The sequence below is a fragment of the Hippocampus guttulatus genome, chromosome 11 (genome assembly GCF_054856545.1).
Source record: "Hippocampus guttulatus isolate MCC_2025c chromosome 11, RoL_Hgut_1.0, whole genome shotgun sequence".
Classification (NCBI taxonomy): Eukaryota; Metazoa; Chordata; class Actinopteri; order Syngnathiformes; family Syngnathidae; genus Hippocampus; species Hippocampus guttulatus.
The window spans coordinates 9,012,237-9,026,216 of record NC_141271.1 but is presented as its reverse complement, the minus strand read 5'-3'; the positions used below and the strand labels follow the sequence as shown (position 1 = coordinate 9,026,216).

General features: G+C 41.4%; 1 protein-coding gene across 2 annotated transcripts in view; it reads left to right on the top strand.

Annotated features, from left to right (window-relative positions):
- Nucleotides 1-12,849, top strand: part of tbc1d4 (TBC1 domain family, member 4) — a 39,549-nt gene extending 26,700 nt beyond the window's left edge. For both annotated transcript variants that reach the window (XM_086123210.1, XM_086123209.1), the window contains 9 exons: nucleotides 111-296; nucleotides 2,939-3,100; nucleotides 3,971-4,129; nucleotides 4,207-4,307; nucleotides 4,926-5,069; nucleotides 6,720-6,879; nucleotides 8,190-8,359; nucleotides 9,505-9,681; nucleotides 10,503-12,849. In XM_086123210.1, the coding sequence (XP_085979336.1) occupies nucleotides 111-296; nucleotides 2,939-3,100; nucleotides 3,971-4,129; nucleotides 4,207-4,307; nucleotides 4,926-5,069; nucleotides 6,720-6,879; nucleotides 8,190-8,359; nucleotides 9,505-9,681; nucleotides 10,503-10,739 (1,496 nt within the window). In that variant the 3' untranslated portion in view covers nucleotides 10,740-12,849. The remainder of the gene's footprint in view (nucleotides 1-110; nucleotides 297-2,938; nucleotides 3,101-3,970; nucleotides 4,130-4,206; nucleotides 4,308-4,925; nucleotides 5,070-6,719; nucleotides 6,880-8,189; nucleotides 8,360-9,504; nucleotides 9,682-10,502) is intronic.
- Nucleotides 12,850-13,980: the final 1,131 nt, after the last annotated feature.

Sequence of the window (13,980 nt, the reverse complement as noted above, 5' to 3'; positions counted from 1 at the left end):
CATTGATGTTGAACACAATGTCCCAGCCTCATTGGAATTGGGTTTGTCGATCACAATTCCTCAGACGGGTTCAATTTTTAGTTTTTGTCCTTTTTCCTTGATGCTTTTAGACCAGTCAGATAACAGGGAGCTGTTGCCGCTGTCCCCTCGCGGCCCACATTCGAGCGTGGACCCTCTAAGTGGTGGCGGGGCTCGGCCCAAGAGGACAGGGGCCGACTACCGGACCCTGTGGAAAACCGCAGTCCGCCAGCAGATCCTCTTGCTGCGTATGGAGAAGGAGAACCAGAGGCTCGAGGGTAAATATTTCTGAACCAATGTCCCTCGTCTTCTCTTCAGTTGAAACACCGATGATAATCTTTATAAGTCATGTGACCATCACAATGGGCCCATTGTTGGACATCCAATGGTAATACAAAGTCAAATTATCCATGTTCAAATGTCATATTTTTGCAATATAAAGAACATGAGGACCTACAAAGTACTAGAACAGGACTCACCAACGTGATGTTCTCGAGGCCCACATGAGTAGCCCGAGGGCCTGTTCTAAAAATAGCTCACCAGTGATGGGACATTGTGATTTTATTGTAATGTTGTAAAAGTAAGTGTTTTAAAATGAAAACACTGACAGAGATTTGTAGGAATAAAGTGTCGCTTGTTGATGTTTCCTAATTATGAGATGTGAGATGAACATTTCCAACAGTAACATTATCCATCCCTCTGTCTATTTTCAACACCGCTTACCCCGAACTGACTTTTTTACAGCAACATTATGAAAAGTAATTTCAGAACATGTCTTATGTGACAAGGGTGTATCAAGCTTCACATTGATCAATACCCAAGAAGTAGCTCTCAGTTGCAAAAAGATTGGCGAACAGTGGTGAGCGCGTTGACTTCACAGTGCAGAGGTACCGGGTTCAATTCCAGCTCCGGCCTCCCTGTGTGGAGTTTGCATGTTCTCCCCTGGGCCTGCGTGGGTTTCTCTGGGTAACTCGGTTTCCTCCCACATTCCAAAAACATGCATGGCAGGCTGATTGAACACTCCAAATTGTCCCCCGGTGTGAGTGTGAGCGCGGACGGTTGTTCGTCTCTATGTGCCCTGCGATTGGCTGGCAACCGGTTCAGGGCGTCCCCCGCCTACTACCCGAAGACGGCTGGGATCGGCTCCTGCAACCCCCGCGACCCTTGTGTGGATAAGCGGATCGGAAAATGGATGGATGGAAGGATTGATCTCGGTCTCATTTTGTTACATTATAAAAACCCAGCGTTTGAACAGCGCTGTGGAGACATTTTAATCCTCACTGTGCATTTGCGCTGTGTTGAATGGAACCTCTTGCCTCAGCCATTAGCATGTGCGTAAATAGCACAGCTGGTGACATCCCTGCTGTTTTTGTGAAGAAGTCCACATCCTGCTGTATTTATAGAGCGTGTGTGCGTGTGTGTGTGTGTTTGTGTGTGCCACGTTCACACATGCCAAAGTCTTAGTCCCAAACATGCAAAGTAGTTTAAAGGGTGTGGTATCACTTTCCTGCCAAGGGACATCCTCAAAACACAGTTACCTCAGCGGAATATTTTGTGAAACATTTTGCCCCCTAAAAGCCAGCAACGAAATACCCTGAATATTGTTTATGAGTCTACTTTGGGGGACTTCAGCACCGGTTTTCCAGCAGTTTTCAATGTGTGAGGTGAACTACAACTGAAGAAAAATTCAGATTCCTCCCTTGCAATCAACGTCAATACTTGAGTAAATACATACCTGGTGCCTCTAGGAAATATCGTAGTATTCTAAAGAAGCACTTCCACAAATAAACGTCTGGCTTTCTCTGCACTTCAGCTGAGTAAATAAACACCGCCTGCCACTATTTAAATACAGTATTCGTATTATTGGTGCAAATGGATAGAAACACATGCAAACGATATTTTAATTCCATTCACTTTCTGTGTATTTTGTTCTGCTGTTTGTAAAACACCAATACGTCTTTTTTTTTTTTTTTGGTTTGTTTGTTTTTGACACCAATGCTGTGAATAACGTTTCAATAGAAGGTAAGCAGCATCAACAAAGCTCTCAGAGATTTATTAATTTTCTTTTTTTGCATGGCTTTGGGTTCATTATTCACCTGAGCTCTTCAGTTCTCTTGTTGCCGTCCTGTACGCAGTGTACAATGTTCTTTTCGGTCATATGGTGGCCTCAAGCATAACAGCTGATGGTGTTTATTTGGTTCTTTACTGTGTTGTGGCTTTCCTTGTCCAAAGGGTCTTCCAGTGGTGATTCATGTTGAAATGTGTCAGGGATGGCATCCATCTTGACACAGTGGAAGCTCTATGGCTCAGGGTTGCAACGTGTCAAACTAAACCATACAGGCAAATCCTCAAGAGTAACATTGGGACTTTTGACCTATTTGAATATTGTTTTCTGTCATTTTGAAATTCTTGACAAAATAAAGTTGTAATATTACTACTTTAACAGAAAAATACAAAATAAAAGTTGATATTCCACAAGAAAAAATTATGATCGTCTGATAGTCAAGATGAAGTATTGCAACAGGTAGTTTTTTTTATTCAGTAGTAATTTTATTAAAGAATGAGAAAAGGTTTGATGATCATAATGTTGGATTGTAATGACTATTATTGAAATCTAGTTATACAGTCATTTTGTGAGAGTAAAATTGTATGATAAAAAAATGTGCATGAACTGAACTGAATGTACTTTCAATATTTAAAGAAAAGAGTTTTATTGTCTGGAAAAGTTGGAATTTTCAGTCTAGCATCTTCCCAGAAATACGGGTCAAATTTTGACTTTAGAGGTTCCACTGTGTGCGACTGTTGGTTCGTGTCTGTGCTCTTTTTATTTTCTGGTGTGCAGAAAATGGGCGCAAACATTAAATGCAAAGCGACTTGACTGGCATATATGACTCCACGTACACTATTTCTTTCTACTCAGCGAGTCGGGATGAGCTGCACATTCGCAAGATGAAGCTGAGCTACCAGGAAGTTGGCCCCGACTCCCAGGAGGTGCAGGCATTGTGGGAGAAAAAACTGACGGCACCAGGCAGAACTACAGTGCGGCAGGACCAGGAAGACCTATACCGCGCACTCGGCCAAGGTGAGTCATCAAAAAAGAAGTGATGGAATCTCGACCGTATGATGATTTTTTTTTTCTTAAGGCTGTAAAAAGGTTTTGACCATTTCTGTTGTGTCGATCTTAAAAATTGAGTCGGTAAATGGTGATTATTCGAGTGATCGTTTGGAAAATTGAGAGGAAAACCGATTCTAAACAGATTCATTTATGAAAGCCAAATTTTTTTTAATTGGCAGAAGGGAGCACTGCCTAATCGCGGAAGCCCCATGTTCCCTTCCAACATCTCAGCTGTATTTGTTGGTTGCAATAATTTGAGCTTTTCGCTAATTGGCCTTTGGAGCTGGCACACCCATTCTTCCCCATTCACACCCTTTTAACTCATTCACTCCCAAAGACGTTTTTAAACGACTTTTCAGACTTGGTCCAGAATTGTCTGGTACTGAATGAGTTTTAAACATGATTTTCAGAAAAAAAAATTGGAGCTAAAATCTTAATTCTGTATTGGAAATGCTCCACGTTTTTCATGAAAACATTTTGAATGTCTGCTATTTTGCGTGACTATGCTGCCTTATTCCCACCTTTAAAATGGCAAAACAAAGTCACTTTCTTGCACGTGCTGAAGTCAATTTAAGTCAACTCAACTTTATTCATATCGCAACAGCCACCACTGCACCAAAGAACTGTGCATGAAACATAAAATTATACAGAAATATGTTTACATGTATTGAGAGAGAGAGAGAGAGAGAGAGCGAGAGAGATTTTAAGGTCACATTTTAATTTTGATGGGGAAAAGATAAATACCCAAGTGTGGCGTTATATGCTCATTCCACTTTTACTCTGGCACATTCCCTGTAGGGCCCACCAATATGCCGCATTAAATGTCTTTGTGCACAGGCGTTCCCAAAAGTCGGCGCGGGGAGGTGTGGTTGCTGCTCTGCCACCAGCACCGCTTGTGTCGCAGACATCCTCAGCGCCAGCCAGCTAACGACACGCCATACCGGGATCTGTTGAAGCAGCTCACCGCACAGCAGCATGCCATTCTAGTGGATTTAGGTGCGTAAAGGCCATTAACGGCACACGTTGCAGAGGAAACGGTGGAGCGTCATGCATCATCACCTGTCTTGTCTCAGGTCGGACCTTCCCCAACCTCGAGTACTTCTCAGCCCAATTGGGTGCTGGACAACTTTCCCTTTATAACCTGCTCAAAGCCTACTCTCTGCTGGACACGGAGGTACATTTACTCCACAAGTAGGGTTATATTTATAAAGAGAAAAAAAAAGCTCACGTCAGGACAAGCATCACTATTACAGAAAGTGAAGAATTCTTCAAAAAAAAGACACTTCAAGCTCTTTATTGCCAATCCCAGTTGAGGTTTACAGTGAAACTAAACGTAGAACACAGAGAATTACACATGTATTTGAAACCACCACTTTCTTTGCCTTATAAAAGTCTGCTGAGCATGATGCGAACACACAGTGCAACGCAGTTGACATGGTAACGCTCATCACTGCTAGCCATGGTTTTTTGAAGCACTCATGGTTGAACACAAACAATGAAGCAAACACATGTAGACAGGTGTTGTATAACAATACTCACGGACATATATTCTTGATCCTCTGCGAATAGTGACTTATATGACTTGTATGTCACTCAAAGTAGGACTGTTTGAAGAAGGAGCACTATTCTTAGTTGACGTCTGCATGACATTATAGTGCCTCCCAGTCACAAAGATGATCAAAAATAATTATTGATTAATTTGATGGTTAGTAGCCAATTAATGGTTGCCCCTATAATAATATAATATGTGAATGAATGAATGACTGTTATTTGATGTCGCTTGTGCATGCAGGTGGGCTACTGTCAGGGAGTCAGCTTCGTGGCTGGCGTGCTGCTGCTGCACATGAGCGAGGAGCAGGCCTTCGACATGCTCAAGTTCCTCATGTATGACCTCGGCATCAGACGCCAATACAAGCCCGACATGATCTCTCTGCAAGTGAGCGCGCCACAAATTTATTTTTTATCAACGGGTCACCACGGGTTGATTTGCAAGTTTGTCACCGTGGAAACCTGTGCATCATCAATAGAAGCGAAAGGAAGTGTGTGTTGACTCATTGCACCTTATGCAGCAATGGATGTGTTTCATTCTTACTCTTTTCATGACTTTTCATGACTTATTTTAAAAGAGAATGTTTTGCTGCTGTTCTTTTCATGCAATCAAGTCCTCAAGGATACATACCCCTACCACCCATCCATTCTCTACACCAGGGGTGCCCACTAGGTCGATCCTGATCTACCTGTAGATCTAAGACAGGTCCCAAGTAGATCCGAGGAGTGTCGAGGAGAAAAAAAACAAATAACCATTTGTGTGTCTTTGTACATGTTAGTAATATATTTTTTGTGTTAATGTACACTGCACCCTAATCATCTGATCAGTCTCATTTTCACCCAAAAAATATTTAAAAAATAAAATAAAGCAGGTAAATCTTGAATTTACGGTGGCGCGTGATTACGTCACCGGAAGTTGTTAGCTCTCAGCAGTCTGCAATTGCTGCTTGTGATCAGAACTGTTGCGCTCTATCTTTTATCGTCATTATTCTCATTCAGTTTGCTTCGTGTACAATTCACCGAGGGCACGGGCAAAGAATAGGAATCTAGGAGGGCCCAGGGAAGCACTTTAAAACGGTACGTGTGAGCTACGATAGTTAACAGGCTGCAAAAGTGCGTTGCATGCCTCAGTTTCAGGCTGTTTCTCATCATGGCGTGCGTGCGCGTGCGTGTGTGCGCGCGCCGGTAAGGGTAGATCCCGGGAGGTTAGTTGATCGAAAAGTAGATCTTCGATCCAAAAAGTTTGGGCACCCCTGCTCTACACAGTTCTTCTCACAAACACAACAATACACCTTGATAAACCATTTAGAGATTTGGATCAGATTTTTTTTTAAAGTCATAAAAACAGAAATTGAAAAAAAAAATCTATATGCTGTACTGTAGTGTGTATTGTATAATTATTGTGGCTATTATAATAAATATATTGCTAGTATTAATTGATGACATAGTAGGATGGTTTGCACTATGAGCTGTATTTGCAAAAAAAATACTAGTTTGAAATTCCACTGTACGAAAACTAAAGTGCTTCTTTTCTTTTCCTGACTGCAGTCACTGGGTAGTAGTACAGTATACAGTGCGTGCCTATCTCATGAAGCTGCAAACATTTGTTCACCTTCCTATGAGTGACCACACCTTTAAGCTGGCTAGTAAGCTGTCTTGTTTAAACATCAGCTAACATTTGTGGGGGCTGTGAAAATATCAGCTGGCACGCTAATGTTTAACGCCAGCACAACTTCCTGTTTAACGTCTGTGAGGACACAAGCTACCTGTGCGGGACGGTAAACGGCATTTTCATACCTTTCTTGTGTGTTTTTATCATCAGGGTGACTTATTCTAATGCAATGCAGGGAAAGCAAGCACGGTGCGTGCCTCAGCAAGCCTCTCCTGCTTGGGACTGCTCAGCGAGCGGCTACAATAGCACGCATTGTTCCCTTTAATCTGCCCTTTACAGATCCAAATGTTTATTTTTCTGCGTTGCAGCCCATTTTGTAATGTGTGTGTGTGTGTGTGTGTGTGTGTGTGTGTGTGTGGTGCATAGATCCAGATGTACCAGCTCTCCAGACTGCTGCACGACTACCACCGTGACTTGTACAATCACCTGGAGGTGTACGAAATCTCCCCAAGCCTGTACGCCGCGCCGTGGTTCCTCACGCTCTTTGCCTCGCAGTTCCCCCTCGGCTTTGTCTCGCGCATCTTTGGTACGCTGTTTTAATTACTAATCTAATTGTAGCTTCACTATGCTACTCATGCTTACTGTTGTGCGGGAGTGGAAAGTCACAAAAGTACAGGGTTACTCTGTGAATTTATAAACAAAGACTAATTGGCTTCCACCCAAAAAGGTTTGTCGTTGCCTGTAAATGCCACAAGATGGCAACTCAGCACTTTTTTCTATTAGACAAGGCTATGGCCTTACGAACTGTACTGTACATTGAGCTTCTTCCCTGAGTTCAGTCTTGTTATTTGGCCTAATGATTCCACAAGATGGCACCAAAGCAATATTTTAAGATGAGACATGGTTTTGACTGGGCGACACGGTGGTCGAATGGTTTGCGCGTCAACCTCACTGTGCAAAGGTGCAGGTTTCGATTCCGGCTCCAGGCTTCCTGTGGGTAGTTTGCATGTTTCTTCCTGTGCCTTTGTGGGATTTCTCCGGTTTCCTCCCACTTTCCAAAAACATGCATAACATGCATGGCAGGTTAATGGAACACTCCAAATTGTCCCTTGGTGTGAGTGTGAGCGTGGATGGTTGTTCATCTTTGTGTTCACTACGAGTGGCTGGCAACCGGTTCAGGGTGTACCCCTGCGACTGCCCAAAGACAGCTGGGATAGGCTCCAGCGTGACCACGACCCTCATGAGGATAAGCGGATTAAAAAATGAATGGATGGATGGTATTGGCTTAAGCCAGGCATGACGAAAATACGTCCCATGTTCAAATTTCCACTGGTCCACAGCGTCTGGCATAAAATTAATAATGTGTGGCCCATTAGCACTGTCCACCAACAGTAGAAAATGCATATTTACAAATAAAGCTACTTTATATATCACGAGAAGGTGGTAGCAGACCTTTGGCTATGGTCTCTGGTGCTTTAGGAAATAGACTCCGAACATGCTCCGCCTCTCCAAACACACCACTCTCAAGAGTCGCGTTAGGCATCAGAGTGTATTTCCAAACGCACCGCTTGCTGCATGAACCTTGTGTGGCCTTTTCTAGCCCATTTCTAAAATAGAGACTGTCGTGAAGCAAAGGAAAGTTGACAGAGAAGGCTGTTTTACTCCTTACTTTGTCAAAAAAAATATTTTTACTCTGAAAAAGTACATACGACCTCATTATGTTTTTGTTAGTTGTTATCATTATCTAATTTGGGAATGTATGCAGTTCAGATAATGGATGGATGGATGGTTGTTCAGCTCACAACTTTAGCAAAGCTATGGGAACAAGGTTTTGTACTTATGTACAGTGTGAGTACTTGTGACACCTCTTATGTTTTGTGTTGTGTTTTTTGGCAGACTTTCTATTTGTCCAGGGCACGGAGGTCATCTTCAAAGTAGCCCTGTGCCTGCTGAGCAGCCACCAGGGGGAGATAGTGGGGTGCGATAGCTTTGAGAGCATTGTGGACTACCTGAAGACAACTCTTCCCAGCCTCACTCAGATTCAGATGGAGCAAACCATTGCCAAGGTGGGACGTCTTGGGTGTCTCCTACTACTGTTTGCTTCATTTGAGTTTTCCTGCAAAGTTAATAATGGTCAAAAATCAATATTCCCTCTCATTTTTTATGCGTCTCATGAGCTTTCACATAAATGTCCTAAGCATTCCTCACACCATGGTGAGGAGCACAAGACATGCATGTGGCGGCCACCAAACCCGTGTCACACCTGTTCAAAATCTTCTATCATAAGTCACATGATGTAGATGTTATAAAATAAAAAAATCAAATCGATATTAAAAAAAAAGAACATGATCAATGAATAGAGATTTGTGACAAGAAAAATCTGCCGTAATCGGTTACTTTACTTTTTGCACACAAGTCGTTTTAAGCATAATTAATTAAGTCTCTATACAAATATGGTCCCACATTGTCTACTCATGAAAAATGGCATTTAATAAAACACCAAAATTTCAACGCACCTGACCTCTGACACGCGCAAAAGAGCCTCAATTAATAGGCTTGTAAACTACGCCCATGTTTGGACTTCCCGAGTGGAGCCGTCCACATGTCGCCTGCAGCGCCTGGTCAGTGGTGAATGTATGTGTGTCAATGTATGCTTCTAACTAGAGTAGAACAACCAAGTGTGCACCTTCGGTTGCGCTATCGAATCTGTAAGGGAAGTGGGAATGGTGTGATGTCCTGTTTGTAGATTCAACTGAGGTGGAAATGGAAGGAATGAGTGTAGTACGTCGTCGAATGTAATGTGCCGACTAGCGTCACCATGGACACTCAGAGGGTAAAAGCAGTTAGCCGTTGCTTCAGCACACAGTTTAGAGGGGATATTGATCAAAGGTTTTTAACATGTATTGTCTTATTTTTTTTCCCCCCCAAACTGAAAACTGTATTTATTATCCTGTTCCAAGGTCACAATCATAAAACTTGCATTAACTTTACAGGCAATGTTTAAGTCACATTTTACTTTTATTTTGTTTTGTTTGTTTTTTGATTTACTGCCATACAAGTGTAAACAAAAGTAATTACTGGAATGGGTCCCAAAGCCTTATATCTGACAAATCAACCATAAATAAGAACCCGCTCTATACTAAATTCCTGGTTAATCACTCAACGCACTGTACTGTTGAGTGTCTCACAGTAACACATTGCTGGTCGCCAGGTGACGGAGATGGACATCTCCAAGCAGCTGCATGCATACGAGGTGGAGTACCATGTGCTGCAGGATGAGGTGGCAGAAGGTGGCGCTACGCCCGACGACTCGGAGCGCCTGGACAAGTTGGAGAAGACCAATGCGCAGCTGAAGAAGCAGAATATGGAACTGCTGGAGAAACTTCAGGTAAACAGCATGCGTTTGAGTTGGTGGCTGTTGGTGGAAAGGTGTAAGGTCTCAGATTTCCTGTAGATGGCAGTGTCACAAAACTTTAAAAAAAATAAAGGCAGCGCATGTTCAGAGCAGTAATTTGTCACTGAATTAATTGAGCGCTTTTATAATCACTACTAACTGATGCAATATAGTAGCAGTATGCTGTTATTGTGGTTTGCAAGTCTGTCTCATAGTTGACAAGTTCTGGATTCAACTCTTCCAAAAATGTCAGTTTTCAGATATTTGTCAAGGATTATTATACTAAATCCTGTTAGATTTGCCATGACATTAGTTTTATTTCATTTGTCATTTGAAATATTTAATACTGTGTATGTTTACATTTTTGTGATTATAATAATCATGAAAGGCCACCTATTAGTGTTGTGGTTATCCAGTTGACAACTCCCATGCTTGATTCCCCCCAAAATTGGTAAATATCAAATATATTCCAATTATATTACAGTGGGATTTGGGAAGTACAGTATCATATTGTTGACAGTAATATTTAATGATACAACAATGACTTATAAGACACCCAATGTGTACCCTGTATGAACATGTTGAAATTCATAATCATCTTATGGTAGTAAGGAACACTTAATACTGTAGGTTTTTATATATATATTTTTTTGCATTCAATTTTCATAATTCACAATTTGGGCAGCTTGGTTCCAGATCATCCGCAACCCTAATAAGGAGAAGTGCTAAGCGAAATGGATGGATGGATGGATGGATGAATGGATGGATGGATGGAAATATGAAAGAACACTATCCTTCTGTGATGTTTTAACCAGGCGGCCCGGCAGAAGATCCAAACCCTGGAAACCAACGTGGAGAACTTCCTTTCCCGCGAGAGCAAAATGAAGCACGTGATCCGCACACTGGAGCAAGAGAGGTCGGCCCACCAGAAGACAATCGAGCGCATGCGCTCCTGCCTCCCGCCTGATGTACTCACCGATGTGGAGATGACCCACATCAAGGCGCCAGCGGCGCCCGACGCAAAAGCCAAAGCCGGCTCCAAGAAGCCGTGATTGCGAACAAAAGTGTACAGTGACTTGCAGAGGGGTGTAGTCGGACTCCAGTTTTGGCACACACACTACACTACTCAATCACATTGATTTGATTATTGGGGACAGTACAGTGGAATATCTAAGGTCCGTACCCACAGGAAATTAGGGGAGGAGAAATAACCCTGGGTCTAACTTGACTTTTATTAACTGTACAATGCAAGTACTTGAAGTCACAATTTCATTTTCATTTTAATTGTGTCTTCCTTTGACTTTAGGGATTCCACTGTTAACTCTTCCTACCTTTCACTTCGCCCCAAGAAAATACAGCCCAAGGGTTAAAAAAAAAGAGAGAAAAAAAAAAGGTCTTCTAGCCCATCGACAACCCGTTATACATCTTTTCCAATAATGAATCTTTATGTAGCATTGACTGTTGTGTAAAATCAAGCACAACACCCCGGAGTGGATTTTTTTGAAGTAACACTCGCTTTTCTTACGAATGGCTTTGCTTTTATTCACTTGAAGCTTTTGCTGTTGTCGTTGAATGTATTTTTCGTCCAAAGAGATTTTTCTTTCGTTTCCAGAAAAAAAAAAAAACTTGAACTTTTCAGAATGTCTTCTTCTCCTCTTTAGGAGGAAGTGCCTCTTTCAAAAGCTCAGACAGGATGTGAGGTCGTCTGCCTCGTCGGTTTCCTGTGTGACTGACCGCAGTGTCACCTCCATGTCAGAACTCAATCAAACAAAACTTTGAGGTGGAGGATTTGAATATTTTGCTTCCTTTTTTGCTGCTTTTGCCTAACCAAAACTCTTCTCACTCTGCCCTTGCGAGGTTTGAACAACATAACACTTATTTGATTGTTCAGAATTTGGTCAATTGTGTCGAGTAGATTGCTGATGTCTTGAACATGGAGAGCACTATATAGCTGTGATAAGCCGAGGCACTCTTAATTCACTCTCAACCAATTTGCTGTCTAAAGAAATCCAACGTGATGTCAGTAGTGGCCTACATCCACACTGTGACAAAAGAATCAGAAAAATGACAAGCTTTTTACAACTTTTTTTTCCCTGTAGTATTAAAGGACTTATTTCTCAAATAATTAAACTTTTGTCATTTTAAAATCTGTCAGTACTGATTCACTATCCACTACTTTATTGTCTAAAGAACACATTAAAGCATAAAATAATTCCCGTAAATATTATTTACTATTGATTTTTATAAGACAGTTTTTTTTCCCATAAAGTGCAACTTCATTCTCTTATTATGACTTAAACACAGAAGAACAACTTGACATCGGCGAAGACCAACATCCATATTACAGTAGAAGGGATTAGAACCATTTCTCGTCAAGAAACATTGTTACTTTTGTTTTCTTTAAAAAAAAAAAAAGAAAAGTAAAGTCAAGAGACTGAAACCAGCAGAGGTGCTGTCGATTTTGTCTCGACTAGTTTGCTGTCTAGAGAAGGCTAATATGACATCACGACAATTATCGTACTAAATGTGACATTGGCACGGGAATAGGAGTCCAAAACATTCAGAGAGAGATTTCTTCATCCATTAAAAAAAAAAACATGAGCAAATTAACAATCGATGACTTGATGGTTAATTTTCCCCGTGGTTGGAATGTTTTTACAACGTTTTTTTTGTTTGTTTTGTTTTTTGGTGCAGGTGAATTGATGTCCTTTTGCTGTGTGTTAATGTGCTTCTTAAGTTTCCTTTTCACACAAGTTGCATTGTTGCAGAATAACGTGCTCCGTCTTTACTGGCACCTCACTTTTGTTTCAAGTGCGCCACCCCGTTTTGACTCACCTGTTCCGGTCCTGACTGAGAACGAAACATCCCCGAAATGAAAGCACATTTGATTCCGTCTGTCAGCCTCCTCATCCTTGTACAGATTTGTGTCTTTGTACACTCAATTTTAAGTGCGATGAGTGTGGAGTGTTTGTTTGTTTTTTTTTCTTGGCGTTTGCATATGTTTACCAGCACTTTGCCTTGTTTTTGTTTTGCTCAGGTAGTGTGCTGAGTACCGGTGCAACACGTTTATCTCCAGTTTGCGCTACTTGTCGGAAATTGTCAATGAAAACCAAAAGTGTTTGGTTTGTTTTGGGGACGAATAAAAAAAGGTTTTGTATGCTCTGTGGGATTTTAACTTGAAAGTCAAAATATTTGTCCCTTTTGTGGGATTTTACAAATGAGTACTTGAACTATGCTGGAAAGAAATTGATGGACTACCAGTCCAATATAAAGTAAAACATATTAGAGAAAAAATACATTTTGGGTTGGAATGGAATGGAAATATTTCTCAAAATAATACAACTTTTGAGAATAATTCTACCTTTCTCCTTGGAGTTGGAAAATAATTACTAGTGTCTTTAAAAACACAATTTTCCCATTTATATTACTTCTTCCATAACATTACTAAAATTGAGCCTATTCCAGCCATCTTCGGCCAGGAGCGGGGGGGGGGGGGGGGGTACGCACCCCCCCCCCCCCAAACTGGATGCCAGCCAATGGCAGGCCACACATAGACAAACAGTGTAGAAAAAACTATGTATCAATTTGTGCATTGTCCTTCTCAAGGGGCTGGAGGATGGGGTGTGAATCCCAATAAGGGTCAAGTGTTTGCTTGTTTTAATTTTGTAAAATATAATCCCATTTAAAAATATATTTACAAAAATATATATTGACAAAAACAGCTAGATCAGTGATGGGCAATTAGGGTCCTTCGCCTACTCTCGGACTGGCCCCCCGATTAATTTCTGAAAATAAAAATATACTGTTGCTCAGCCATTGGAAGATGTAATACCAGTGTTAACCACAAGAAAGCAGACATCGCTCATCAGTGCCTCCAACCCCCAGGCTAGAATTATGAAGAAGAGTGTGTCATTGTCCAACAACATCGATCTCAGAAGTATGCAAACAACGGTGATTGTTTTTTTCCCCCTGCAGCGATGACAGTTCGTTTGAAGTGCATGGGCATTTAAAAAATGTTGTCCTCCCAAAACACGGATTTATTTAACGCTTAAAAGTGTTTCAACTGTGCATAGTGACTTGTGATGGACGCATCCAGGACCAATTTAATTGCTGTTCACACAGGTGAGTGAGCCAGCCTATTCGTTGGGGATTTGATTGTCGTGTTGGAAAACATGACAGGATAATATTTTAAAAAATACAGTTGTGTTTTGTCAAAATATTGCACATAAAAGTTCCTGGAATTAATCTTGATATGTTTTGCAGCAATGCCATTTTTGTTATACAACTGGTTCG